A 15,209-nucleotide genomic window follows, 5' to 3' on the forward strand; every position below is an offset into this window, starting at 1 on the left:
GTGGAAATAGTAATATCAGAGAGGATAATTTTTGCTAATGTTCGAAGATTTGACCTTTTGATCAAATCTGTGTATGATATCCCTCTGTGTTCGATGTTATGGCGCGAAAGTTGCCAGGTTAAAAGACTTGAAAGTCAATATTTATATTTATGATATTCATTAATAACTAACTGATTCATAATATATATAATATAATACCAATAATATATTAGGTTGAATGGCAAACGAGAAAATTGAAGTGAACCTCTATGTATGAATATTAAATAAACATGGTCCTTCAAAATTCAGGAAGATTCGTATCCGATAAAAAGGATAAAAAGGACGAAAATCCTGGGCGATCTGGAAATTCGGCTCCTGAAAGGTAGATTTTGCTGGTCTAAAGTAATTCAATAACTTTCAATAATCTCGAATTTCAGGGAAGAGACTTCCGAATACAGATTGCGATTGTCTCTTGAAAATGAAGCTATAGATGCCAAATATGGTTTTGAAAGGCTTTCAGATTGCCAAGAGCATACCGGATTTCTTCTCAATATGCATTCAGTAAAAACCCAAATTATATATTATAATAACTTGACTAAATATCTTCCTTTTTCAGACAGAAGTTTTGGATGAGGATAAGAGATTAATCTCTGCAGTAGATTTTTATTTTATTGAAGAAGATGGTACCAGGTTTAAAGTTTCTTATGCTTTTATGCCTTATTTTTACATACTAACAAAAAGAGAATACATCAATGAAATTAGTCAATTTCTCATAAAAAAGTATGGTGGCACAATTTCCAAATGCAATGTAATAGAAAAAGAAGATTTAGATTTGGTGAGTTCTGACATGACAAGGTCAGTTTTTGTCAGAACGACTATCATGGATAATGATCCTCCAGTCGCAATAGTCTGAAGTTCCATAAGGAACACACAAGTAGTGTACCATGGCTGTTGTTTGACGATAGTCATTGGTCGACAGTCATGATGGTTGTCCATAGGCAATTGGACCTTAGGTTAATCAAAAAATTTGATTCCTAATTTCATTTATTTGCAGCAAAACCATTTGATTGGGCTCAAACAAAAATATATAAAACTTTCTTTTGCAAATCAAACTGATTTAATCAAAGTAAGGAAGGATATACTCAAAAGTGTGAGAAAAAATAGAGATAAAGTTGATGAAAATAGTTTTTATAATGAAATGTTAACAGAATCTTTAGCAAACATTCAAATTGAATCAGTTAAAAGTAAAGGAGATCCAATGGAGAACATATTAGATATAAGGTAGGTATAGCAAACCAATGCCTTATGTCAAAAAAATCAAATGGACTCTGGTAATTTTGTGAATAATAATTCAAGCTTGGAATATAGATACATACAATGGCCATTGAAGTGCTAAAACTGGATTTGAAATCGTCCACATATTCAATATTCCTCTGTCTAACGGGGCACTAAGACAGTGGTGTACATGAATAGATTTATAAAAGTACTTTCCTATCTTTTCACATTGAATGTAGCAACAATGTCTGAGTCAACTTTTTCAATTGTAATTTGCGACAATAAGTTACTATCTCAGTCTCCAATCTTTAGAAAACAACAAATGTTTATTTTCTGTTTCATGTTTCTATGTTCCAAGAATTCAAGTTACCCTCAGTTCGGTAAAGAAAGATTTAAGAAAGTGCACACCTATTTTATAGGATCAAGGATTCAGTACATAGAATGAATCTTTCATCTCTTTTTTAAAATATGTCCATATTTTATGATTATTGATGATCTTAATCAAAAATTATTTGAGGTTCGGCTATCGACTGCAATTATACAAATATTATTCATTTCAGAGAATATGATGTACCATACCATGTTAGAGTTTCTATAGATTTGAAGATATTTTGTGGATCATGGTATACTGTGAAATGTAAAGCATCAATCACAGATCCTCCCATCATCAGTTTGAGAAGTGATATCATTGAACGTCCCGAACCTATAGTATTAGCTTACGATATAGAGACAACGAAGCTACCTCTCAAATTTCCAGATGCCAACACTGATCAAATTATGATGATATCTTATATGATAGATGGGCAAGGTATGTCTTTTATTTAAGTTCGTTTTCTCTAGATGTCTTAACATCTTAGGTAGCCTCTTTCTGATCACGACCAATCCTTCGAAATCTGGTTTAACATATGAAAAATATGAATTTTACAAACTTTCCAAATTACCAGATTATCAGAAAGTTTTGATAATAATCAAACTATTGGCAACTATGCTTCACACAGTCCCCAACTCTGATTATCTCTGTGAATAAACTTAAAACAAAGGATATTGAGGTAACAGTTTGAACAAATATCTGTGACTAAAGTGGAGCATTCTGTTCTAGTTCAGCACTGGATCATTTGTTGTCATAATGCACAACTTTTGATTATTGCACTGTTTGACTGGACTTATTATTGCAACCGTCCAGAGCAATTTTCAATATCGGTATACTAGTCGGGTTAAATGAAATCACTCTCTTATTGGAAGATCCAATTTCAAATTTTCATTGTAGCAATTTTATGGAGGTTCAACTGTAGGATGAAATATCTCTATCTTTCTCCAGTGAGTATCTGTATAATATTTTCGTGTACAAGTTACATGCATAAGCATTTGATTTAAAAAGTAAAAATTGAAGATTTTGTCTATAAGGCTGAGATCTCAAACCCATTAAGAAAAGTTTCGTTTTTCGCCTATATTACCGCTCGAAGCGGAAATAAAATAAAAAGAAAACAACAGAAGATAAATTAATCATTGTGATAGTGTTAACATCCGTAGAAAGAAAATACTCTCAATTACATAAAGGTGCCCACACACAGTTCGAATGGTAATGGTGCATCTACACCTAGCATAAATATCCAGCAGAAACAAGAATTGTTCGTAGGATTTCCACAAGAAGACCATCCAATGTAGCACTACCATATCCAAACAGAGTTCTTGATAGCATGAACAGTGACCCAGAGTAACTAGCAAAATCCAAAAACACTGCAGATAGAAAATCAAAATATCATTATTTATTTTTTTATTTCTTTGGGATACAAACGGGACGAATCCAAAAGAGTATCCACCAATAAACTACATACAATAAAAAAAAAGATAACGAACACTTTGCAGTGCATTACTCTACCCCTGCCGCCTACGTCGGTTGCACGTGCGAATGAGGAGGAGGGGTTAGCGACGAATTGCTAGACAATTTCCATGAGCGGGCGGAGGGGGATATACGCCGATTTAACTGAAAGGGGAGCACAACTCCGCTGTGCACAAACGGTGAAAACTATAGATATCACGTTCGGACTATTTATCCGTAAAATACGCGCGACGTAATTGAAGTAGGAATTATACGTTCATTTCAAGTAGTGTTTTGTGTCTTGAGTCTAGTTTGCATTAGGGATGCAACAAAATTTACTATGGAATATTTAAAACAAAATTTTAAATCATTGAGTTATGAAGAAAGACTCCAAGTTAAAAACACTGGTAGACTAAAACCTGAAATTAACTTAACCCAAACTATAAAGTGTAAATCCAGAGACGGATCGTTTATTTTGCTTTCCTTCCTTGTTATTTGTCCGCAGTCTTGTCGAACCAGCGTGGATAGCTGACTTGGGTCATTTGGCACAAAAAATTAAAAAACACGAAAATACCCAAGCACACATATGTAAATGTACCTTTCTTATTCAATAGAATCAATAGTTTTTTAATTTTGGAAACCCCTGATTCTTAGGCCCACGAGCCGCCGCTGTTCTTCTCTATCTCGTTGGGTTAAAAAGCTGTAGTTCAGGTATCACCAATTTTGCCCTCTGTACGCGATACAAAGGAACTCCTAAACTCGTATGAGGTTCTAAAGATACGATTCGCTTTTGTAGTGTCAGGCTTTCTAGTAAATGTGATGGAGCAACACTTAGAAAGGTTGAGAAATAGCTGATTCTTTTCGCAGTACAACGCGAACCTGTTCAAGGCCTCCTGAATTTTCACTCTATCGAAAAATGTTTAATACAATATTTTTAGTTCATCAGCTTACATAAGAAATTTACAAAACCTAAAACAAGTAGAAATATCATCAACATATAGGATGAAGAGCAATGGGCCAAGATGAGATCCTTGAGGCACACCTGATTTTATGGGAATATTTTTGGAGCGGACCCAACACCTGAAACCTATTGCTCAAATAGGACTCAAACCATCGCAGGGGTTTTCCGCGCACACCCAGCCCAGCCAACTTGGAAATCAAGATTGAGTGGTCAATCTTATCGAAGGCCTTACTAACATCCGTATACACGGAGTTGACTATATATCCGGAGTCCATACTCCCTAGCACATAATCCACAAATATGAACAAATTGGTATCCACCGAATGTTGCTTTACGAATCCACGTTGCTCAATGTTTAATGTATTCCTCACTCCGAAAAACAAGAAGTCGGTTATAATCCATTTCAAGAGCTTCCCAATCACGCATTATTTATAGATGAGTCCTTAGTTCTCCAGGACATTTTTGTCACCGGATTTGAATATCGGTACTGTATTGGAGCACTTCCACCTTTGAGGAAAGCAGCCTTCCAAGTTTCTGTTGAACAGAATAAACAAAGGCTCCACCAAGCATAACAGTCACCTCTTTTGACATCGCCAAGATCTTCTTCCTTATCTTGTCGCTGCTTATTGTGTAGTTTCCCATATGTAGAGGTGTGTTCGAGTTGTCGTCCGAGCGTGTGTCACTGGAAGGTAGAAATACAGAGCCAAAATAGTCGGAGAAGAGTAGCCGTCTAGAGATTTAATACAGTCAAGCACACAAGCAGAGTGCCTTTTGCCACCCACGTACAGCCAGAATATCTTCAGATCCTGTCTAATACCAGTTTCCATACCCTCAATGAACTTTTCGTAATCCTTATTTATGAGATATTTTGCACGTCCTCTGAGAAGCTTGTACGCAGAATAACAATGTTATTTCCCATAAGCGTTTTGTTCAACGCTTATGGGATTTGACTTTTTCTCTTAAGACCTCAATAGAAGGAAGAGAGAACCAGGATGGATACCATCTAAAATATCTTGATGATGGAGGGGCGTATCTATTTAGCAGATCATAGACAATATGATAAAACCTGTACTCATCGATGCTCGGATGATAGTACCCTAGTCTACTGAACCCAATGCCTCATTCAATGTACAGGGTGGTCCAGATCGTAACCAAGAAATTTTAACCACGTATTCTACATCAAAAATAAGCCCTAGTTTGTCATATAAACATATGTCGAGAAATGTTTCCTTTCCGAGATACGGGGTGTTAAAATTGTAGAAAAAAAAATGTTTTTTATTAATAACTCTCACACTGCTTGAAATATTTTTATGAAATGTGAGAAATAGGTTTTGAGCGTCAAGGAGCACTTTTTGCATAATATCATTTCTTTTTTATTCTACCAGTGGCGTCCGTACTACAGCGAGACTGAATATTTTCAGATAAAAAAATGATACGCCACTGGTTTTTCCGAAAATAAGAATTACTATTTAAATCCTCATTTAATTTGGAGCAAATTCGGTCTCTTGACTTTTTGCTTTACGAGGCACCGTTTCCGGTTAAAAAAATAAAACACATTCTCATGCATGAAGAAATCGCCAAAATTTGATATGGTAGGTACATAATAATAATAAGACTATTTTTGCTGTATCAAATTGTGGCGATTTCTTTATGCATGAGAACGTGTTTTATTTTTTAACCGGAAACGGTGCCTCGTACAGCAGAAAGTCAAGAGACCGAATTTGCTCCAAATTAAATGAGGATTTAAATAGTAATTTTTATTGTCGAAAAAACCAGTGGCGTATCATTGTTTTATCTGAAAATATTCATTCTCGCTGCAGTACGGACGCCACTGGTTGAATAAAAAAGAAATGATATTATGCAAAAAGTGCTCCTTGACGCTCAACACCTATTTCTCAAATTTCATGAAAATATTTCAAGCTGTGTGAGAAAAAACATTTTTTTTCTATAATTTCAGCACCCCGTATCTTGGAGAGGAAACATTTCTCGACATATGTTTATATGACAAACTAGGGCTTATTTTTGATGTAGAACACGTGGTTAAAATTTCTTGGTTACGATCTGGACCACCCTGTATAATAGTTGATCATGTTAAAACTGCGTCTGTGAGAATTGTCCATATTTTGAGCCATCGGTATTCCTTCACTGGAACCAGCCTCATATAGACAGATAAGTCTCCTTCGACTACCAATAAACATTTTCGAGAGAATACTCCTCAAAAAATTCAAGAGGATGAACAATCAGCATTGATTGATTGCTAACTTTCTTGAAAAAAGCAACTGTGTCTTGGATATTTCTCGGGCATTTGATCAGATATGGCATGGAGGGTTATTTTATAAGATTAAAACAAAACTAAACGAGTACTACCTAATTGTGAGATCATATCGTACTGACAGAAACTGCAATAACATCTTGTCAGACTGTCCATCAAGTCTAGTGTACCACAAGGTAGTGTGTTAGGACCATATCTGTACTTACTCTACACTGCGATATGACGGAAGCACTTCCCAAACGACGTTGCAATATTATCTTTCAATTATTATCCAAATATCTCCTCAAGATATACCCAAGAACACTTTGATAAATTGAATAATTGGCATGAAACCTGAAGGATGACATTAAACCATAACAAATCGGCACAAGTAGTTTTTACTACACGCATCAAAACAGATTAACTCTAAATGTTGTTACTATATCGACAAGGACAAATCTTTAATACTTTGGAATGCACCTGGAATTGCGTATCACATGGCAGAAACATATAGAAACCAAAAGAAAACAGCTTGATGTGGAAATTCGACAAATTCACTGGATTATCGCTAAAAGATCAAAACTAAGCATCCAGAACACTGCTGCTGTATAAGACAGTTCTTAAACCCATCTGGACTTATGGCATACAACTGTGGGTGTGTCAAGCCATTCATAAGGAACATCATCCAAAGGTTTCAATCTGAAACACTTCGCTTGATTGCCAATGCTCCATGGTATGTCACTAACCAAAGAATGCGTGACGACCTCCAGATGCTTTATATATCCGAAGTTTTATGACCTACCTACCAAGGAAGACTACAGGATCACTCGAATAAATTGATAAAAAAACTTTTTACAGAAGGGCCCAACATCAGATGATTAAAAAAGACATTTCACCCTCATACTCTCCCCTTTTTGCTCTTGTTTTTTCTTTGTTTTTGTTCTCCCTTCTCTATTATTCTATTATTCTCATAATTATTAATACCTTGTGATTGGTAGTTTGTATATTAAGCAATAAATGACATGAAAAATTTTTATTGCATGACCTCAGTGTTGCAATCTGAGAATTTAAGCAAATGGAGAAATGCTGCCATCTCCACTCTGAGATTTTAGAAAGTGAATTGAGTTGGACCTCGTTTTCTGCCAGATAGCGCTAGAGTGTATTCCTTCACTGTAGCCATCGAAATCGAATAAAGAGTTTCGTTAAATTTTCGCCGAGGTGGGAGTTGTGTTGCTCTGACAGAATGGCATTTCTGTTAATACTTTGGGTGATACTGGTTGGCTAGTTCGATTATTCGTAACATTTGTTGATTTTATATCAACGGGTGTTATATACATGAATTAATTCCTTCAAAAAATAATATTTTTGGAAGAATTGGACAACTGAACTGAAAAAATTATCTTGAATAATGTGCTGTTAGTTCCTCCGCAAAATTTTTATCGCATTTTTTCAGGTTTCCTTATAACAAACCGAGAAATATTATCATCTGATATTGAAGATTTCGAATACACTCCAAAGCCAGAATATGAAGGGAAATTCACCATTTTTAATGAAGTGAACGAGAGAGCGCTCATTACAAAATTTTTCGAACACATAATTGACATCAGACCCCATATTTTCGTCACTTACAACGGGGATTTCTTCGATTGGCCTTTTTTGGAAGCTAGAGCGGCAGTTTATGATTTGGATATGAAAACTGAAATAGGTTTCAGTCGAAATAAGGAGGATATATATGTTTGCAGACCTGCAATGCATATGGATTGTCTGTGCTGGGTAAAAAGAGATTCTTATTTACCGGTTGGATCACAAAATTTGAAAGCTGTTGCCAAAGCAAAGTTGAGGTAAGAATAGTCATAATTTTGTGTTGAACATTTGCATCTTTCCTTTTCCGACAAGGAACTTCCTTCCTGAAGATTTTCAGACACCTGCAATAACTTTTTTATTTCTAATAGCACACCCAGTATATCTTCGCATCATAGAGATTTGATGACAATATTAACAGTATACCACAGCTTGGATGAAATCTAATCGGTTTCTAGTTTAATATTGCCGATGTGCCCGGTTAGCGCTTGAAGTACTGTGTACAGGGTGGGCATAATCGATGGGATTGAATGGCAGCTCTGTAACCGTAAGAGCTAAGGAAAAATGGATGGCATGTTTCCGACCTCGATTTTCAAAAGATCGTTAATGGCCAAAACCGCAATCCCTCTTTCTTTTGATTTCAAGTTATAAGTGAAAACTCATTTTTCTGCTCTTCGTACTGGTGCCTCTATTTCGTCAAGTATCAGTGATTTCGAAAAACGAATGTTACATTCTACAGACACTTTTTCATGTAGAATGTGGCGTAGTTAAAGATTTTTTTCAGTCCGCCACTTCAGTGATATAACTATATCATCATATCTATAACTTTTATTTTTTCAAATATACATATTTTACATATTATTTTTACATATTGCAGTCTCATATTTTTTTCTGATTTAGAATATATAACATACTTGTCTCTGATTGTTCTTCCAATAAAAAAAATCAAAAACTAGTTCGGTCTAGTTGGCATGGTCATTTCATTGATAATATGATAATGAACTTTATGCTCCTAAATTGTGTCAGGTTATTAAATGACATATAGTTGGGGAGCCGAAGAGGGAAATTCGGGATTTACTCGGGCGTGTCAGATTAATATAAGGGGACATACCTTGGACCCTGTAGAGTACCTCTACCAAAAATTAGATCTGCATATAGGGAAAATTGTCTAGGACAGCCTGTCAGAATAGTAAAAAGAAATCATTTTACATACTCGAGCGTGTCAGATTAAGATACATGTGGTAATTACATGTTGAAAAGTATTTATTTTCTTAATCTGACAATTTAGGCGTAACGAAAATGTGTGGGAGGGCGCCAAAGTTGCAAAAAAAAAAGTCACATGTACAGGGTGGGCAAATTTCGATGTTTTAGCACTACAGTTTTTAAACCAGAGGAGATACACAAAATCTGATACCCCATTCTCGTTCTCTTTTTCTGAGAAACTAACAATAGTAGTAGTCATTTTTGGCAACTTTCTTTTGTTTTCGAGTTATAAGCAAAAATTGGAAAAATGGCGATATCGAAATAAATTTATATCTCCGCCAATACTGATGATAGAGCTCTGAAATTGAAACATTACACAGGCACTTTTTTACGTAGAATTCAGTGGCGTGCTCGCCTTTTTAGCAGGATTTTTAATTACGAAGCTATGACACAAAGTTATGTTTTTTTAAATGGGAACACTAGGTTTCTGTGCAATTTTTTGAAAGCTTAATTTTTACTGATTTCAAAAATATATAACATCATAGGGTTTGTATCATTATAAATAATAGAAAATGGTCAAAAACCTTTTTTCTCATTATTTCTGTGGTTTCAATTTTTGATGAGCATAGAAAAATGAAGCATCGTATGATTACCAGTGTCTCCTTCTATAAGTCCTTTCTTTATTATGAAAATTTATGAAATATATCTGGATTCAAATTTTGTGGAAATTGGTAAAAAGCATAGAAAGAATGACATTGCCGGAAGGAGACTGCTTTTGTTATAGGAAACTCTATTTTTCTGTGTTCGTCTAGAGTTGAAACCATAGAAATATTGGGAAAAAATGTTTTTGACCATTTTCTATTATTTATATTGATACAAACCATATGATGTTATATATTTTTGGAATCAGTAAAAATTAAGCTTTCAAAAAATTGCACAGAAAACTAGTGTTCCCATTTAAAAAAACATAACTTTGGTTCATAGCTCCGTAATTAAAAATCCTGCTAAAAAGGCGAGCACGCCACTGGATTCTACGTAAAAAAGTGCCTGTATAATGTTTCAATTTCAGAGCTCTATTATCAGTATTAGCGGAGATATAAATTTATTTCGAAATCGCCATTTTTCCAATTTTCGCTTATAACTCCTAAACAAAAGAAGGTGGCCAAAAATGACTACTACTCTTGTTAGTTTCTCAGAAAAAGAGAACGAGAATGGGGTATCAGATTTTGTCTATCTCCTCTGGTTTAAAAGCTGTAGTGCTAAAACATCGAAATTTGCCCACCCTGTACATTCTCGAGCGCGGTGGCGTTTTATCTTATTTTGAAGCTAATGATTCAAGAATAACGAAAAAAATATAATCTGACAGTTTTAGCAAGCCGAAACAATAGAAATTGGCCATAAAGGTCACAAAAATCAGTTTTTTTGAATTATCTCCTCTCCTGGGCTTCAAATTGTTTTCGCATTCATTATAAAAGTTGTAGAGCATAACATTTTTTACAAATTTCGTCCTAAGCAATTTTTTCTACGTTCAAACGTTTTTGAGATATATGGCGATTAATGCGAGGTGTTTAGCGATACATGCTGAAGCGAAAATTCACTCGTTGGAAAATAATACATTCTAAGATTCAGTCAGAGACAACACAAAAATTTTCGTGCCTAATTTCGAAATTGTCATCATAGAAATACCTTGTCATTTTGACAATTGGATGAATGTAGATTAGACTTTGATTCTACATTGACCTTGCCCTTTCGCATTTGTGGCTAAGCTCCCCTGGGGAGTATATAGTCCATAGGTTTGTTCGTAGAGTAGTCCCAAACTGTCCCGAACTGTACAGAGCATGCGCAATTCAATATTTGCGTTCGTTGTGTCGTAATTTCTGATTCAGAACTGACAGTCGGCTGTTCGCAGAGGCCGTTCTGTATCAAACCACGACCGTTTGAAAAATTCACGACTCAAGCTGTGAACTAAAAATCCTGAACTGTCGGGCATGTGCAGAGGATCAGAATCAGAACAGTTTCGAAAGTTATAACTTTCGAAACTGTTATAACAGGTGAAGTCATTTGATTTTGGATATATTCGGACTTAATTGCTTTGTTGAATATGAGGTATTTAGATTTTCTTCAAGAGATGAATTGTGTACTCATCAAGTAGTGATGAAGAGATTTTTGTCTTACTAACTCAAGGAGAACCCAGTCGGAGAAATGAAAATTATATTCAGACAGTGCGATCTTCAGTGATATAGAGTTTTTGAAACATTTTAGGGTATCACGTGGAGTGTTGAATAATATTGTGGAAAGATTCGAACATTCTGAGTACTATTCGTACCAGGTGGGAGAGTTTGGCAAAATAACGACTTTTGAGTATGTCGTGGTATTTTTGTGGTTTTCTGGCCATGAGAGTGCCTCCTTCAGGGATGTGGCGGATAGGTTTGACATTTCTTTAAGCACCCTGAGAAAAATCATAAATAAAATGATTTTTTTTATCAAACCTTTCAGCCGAAGTTATAAAGTGGCCAAACAGCCAGGAAAAAAATGAAATTGAGCCCTATTATCGAAGCAGAGGTTTCCCAGGGGTGATTGGTGCCATCGATGGTTCTTATATTAGAATTGATACGCCATCCGCAACTACCAATATGCAAACAAACTAGGTATGATTTCCGTTTTGGAATAATCCGAAACGACCAAAACGAAATTGTCAGTCCCTTGAAAAGTAGCTTCCTTTGGGTCCAATTAACATATCCTCCAAAAATCTGACACGCTGGAATTTTTTTTTCAACTCTTCCGTAGGGCCAGTCCCACCGCGCAAACTGTCAGATAAGCATGAATTGATTATCAGAGACACGTAGGGCATATACATAGAGTATCTTAATCTGACACGCTCGAGTATGTACAAATGACGATTTTTTTTACATCTTTGAGACCCTGCAGACGCTTTCTCCACCGTTGAAAGTGCATACATTATAGAACCTTTTTTTCTTTCTACCATCTAATCTTCAAAATCCACTAGGTCTTCACGACGCTCCAGTGAATCCCGATTTAGCATCGTCGACTCCCCAACTAATATGCTTTGCCTTTAGTGTTCCGAAACATTTTCAACTAGTAGATAATCTAAACACTAGTACCACAGCCTTTTCAAACACCTTCACAAGTGTACCACATAAAGGTCATTATCATGTTATCAATGAAATGACCATGCCAACTAGAACGAACTAGTTTTGGATTTTTTTTTATTGGAAGAACAATCAGAGATACGACGTTTGTTATATATTCTGGATTAGGAAAAAATATGGTACTGGAATATGTAAGAATAACACAGGGTTTATATTTAAAAAATAAAAGTTATCACTGAAGTGGCGGCCTGAAAAAAATCTTTTACTACGCCACTGCATTCTCCATGAAAAAAAGTCTGTAGAATGTAATATTTGTTTTCCGATATCACTCATACTTTACGAAATAGAGCCACCAGTACGAAAAGCCGAAAAATGAGTTTTCACTTATAACTTGAAAACAAAAGAAGATAGTGGGATACGGTTTTGGCCATTAACACTCTTTTGAAAATCGAGGTCGGAAACGTGCCATCCATTTTTTCCTAGCTCTTACGGTTACAGCGCTGTTATTCAATCCTATCGAATTTTGCCCACCCTGCACTCCAGTGCTCCACTGTGTACTTCACTGTACTGATGAGTGGACAATGATACCGATACCAGTCTGTTGTTACGTTTAGATATTTCAGCTTCTCTGGGATTTCCTACGCTTGTCCATGACTAGCTCGCATTATCGGAACGACAATTCTTCGGAGTTGTTGTTTCCAGATTTTTTTTAATTTATGAATGAGTACTCGCATATCATTCTAATTATTCCATTTGAAGGTATGATCCGGTGGAACTCGATCCTGAAGAAATGTGCCCTTTAGCTGCTTCCGCTCCCCAAGTTCTTTCCAATTATTCGGTGTCAGATGCCGTAGCCACGTACTACTTATACATGCAGTATGTTCATCCGTTTATATTCGCCTTGTGCACAATCATTCCTTGTGAACCGGATGAAGTACTCCGAAAAGGCTCTGGTAGGATTTCTTATAGTGAGGTGAAACAAGTCCGATTAATTTTTGACTATTTTAGGGACACTTTGTGAGGCGCTTCTAATGGTGGAAGCCTTCCACGCTAATATTATATTTCCAAATAAAGAGGAAACAGTCCTTAACAAACTCACAGAAGACGGACATGTCTTACATCAAGAAACTTACGTAGGAGGTCATGTTGAAGCCTTAGAATCTGGGGTGTTTCGGGCAGATATACCATGTAGATTCAAACTCGTTCCAGATGCAATCGATACTCTCATTCAGAAACTGCCGCATACACTTCAGCATGCAATTGAAGTAGAGGAAGGTGTTCAAATGGATAAAGTTATCAATCTAGAGGATGTAAGAAATGAAATAGTAGAGAAATTAACTGCTTTGAAGGTGAGTCGAAAGAAGTCTGCGAGGGAAGTTATTTTGCTTTGAGTTTTGGGTGGGTGCTCGAATTCGAGCAAACAACACGACAGAAGGGTTGAAGAAGTATATTGGGTTATTATAAGTATTTCAATATATAGCATACCGACCTGGAAGATAAACTTTGGAATATTAGTAGGCGCTTAAAATATGGCTCAGTTCTTTATTTCGACTTAATTTAATTATATACAGGAAAAAAATTGTACAAGTAAAACAAATGTTAATGTCAACTAGAGAACTGGTCAGCGTGGGGTGGTTGGTAAAATACAGTCACTCCAGGAAAATGCGGTTAAAACAGACAGTAAATACGGTTAAATCAAAATAAAAATTTGAAAGCCTGGCAAGTGACTCCCTCTATCGGCGGAAATTGGTACGGTGGCTGGTACCGGTCCAATTGAAGTGCACCCTGTCTCGGTCTCCCCCTCGGAGACCCTCCAAATGACTGCCTGTCGGGCAGCAGGTCGGAAGAAGCTTAAACGGACTAAAGAAAGTGGAATATAGTGAAAATATCACCCCAGGCATGCACTACGAATGGAATAAAAATGCTACAAGTGACTTGCCTTAAACTTTCAAACTTCTTGTCGTAATTCCAATTCACGGTAAAACACCTAACGCAAACTCTTCTCTTCAACACCTCGATCTCAATTGATTTCGCTCTTGACCTTCAGCGCAGCGGTGGTACATTAGTGGGGTACCTCAAAGAATTTTCACAATTTCAATGCCCTCGTTTTGCTCACCACTCAGTTTATTTTGCTCACCTATGTACATTGTGTTTAGACAATTCAAAGTGCCCTACTAGTGTAATATTACTCGTTTTGCTCATCAGTCCGTTCGTTTTGCTCATTTATACTTTACGAGTTTCCGGAGAAATTTTTTTTTCTTTTCACCCTAGCGTGTGGGATATCTGCGTTTTGCTCTCATTTTCTCGGTAACGGTAAGTGGTAGAGAAAAACTATTTGCAGATTTGAAGAGAGCAAAATGAGAGCAAAACGTAGATATCCCACACGCTAGGGTTTGCAGAATATTGATTTTCTGAAACTTTTTAGGGTTTTCCCTCCCAATCTCTGGAACAAAATCAATTAAAAAATTGAAATAACCGATTTGCTCAGTAACGTTCCGAAGTCTATATCAGACTCCTTCATCAGATGAAGGTCAATTTCTGAAAATCTTTTGAATTTTAGCTTTTATTTGACGTTAATTGTCATGCTTTCAATGTGATTTGCTCCTGACAAATTGTGCAAGAATTTACGCAGGAACAAATCCGTTATTTCAATTTTTTAATTAATTTTGTTCCAGAGATTGGGTGTGAAAACCCTTAAAAGTTTCAGAAAATTAAGAAATCCTCCCAGATCGAATTTTAATCGATATCAGAATATTAATCTTTTGTCTCTCTAGCGTTTTCCATAAAATGAATTTCTCTGGAGATATGAAGTGTTTCATGGTCATTATAAAGTACTTCGAAGTTATTTCTCATAAAATCATTAGTTTCTGTATTCCGAATGAACATATTCAGAAAGATAAATAATAAAATAATATTATCTTATCGCATACAGAATTTTCAAATTGCAATCGCTGCAAACAGATGTATTGACACATAATTGTGAATTTTAGATTGTTGGTTCGCACATTTCAATTGAAAAATTTCTTTTTG

The 15,209-nt window shown here is 35.8% G+C and overlaps 1 protein-coding gene across 1 annotated transcript in view; it reads left to right on the forward strand.

The window, feature by feature from the left end:
* Positions 1-120: 120 nt before the first annotated feature.
* LOC123308434 (DNA polymerase epsilon catalytic subunit 1) overlaps positions 121-15,209 on the forward strand; it is a 45,419-nt gene continuing 30,330 nt past the window's right edge. The window contains exons 1-8 of the mRNA XM_044891078.1: positions 121-361; positions 417-540; positions 596-814; positions 1,034-1,260; positions 1,815-2,062; positions 7,739-8,126; positions 12,939-13,132; positions 13,188-13,528. Of these exons, the coding sequence (XP_044747013.1) occupies positions 270-361; positions 417-540; positions 596-814; positions 1,034-1,260; positions 1,815-2,062; positions 7,739-8,126; positions 12,939-13,132; positions 13,188-13,528 (1,833 nt within the window). The 5' untranslated portion in view covers positions 121-269. The remainder of the gene's footprint in view (positions 362-416; positions 541-595; positions 815-1,033; positions 1,261-1,814; positions 2,063-7,738; positions 8,127-12,938; positions 13,133-13,187; positions 13,529-15,209) is intronic.

The sequence above is a fragment of the Coccinella septempunctata genome, chromosome 2 (assembly GCF_907165205.1).
Source record: "Coccinella septempunctata chromosome 2, icCocSept1.1, whole genome shotgun sequence".
In the NCBI taxonomy this organism is placed as follows: Eukaryota; Metazoa; Arthropoda; class Insecta; order Coleoptera; family Coccinellidae; genus Coccinella; species Coccinella septempunctata.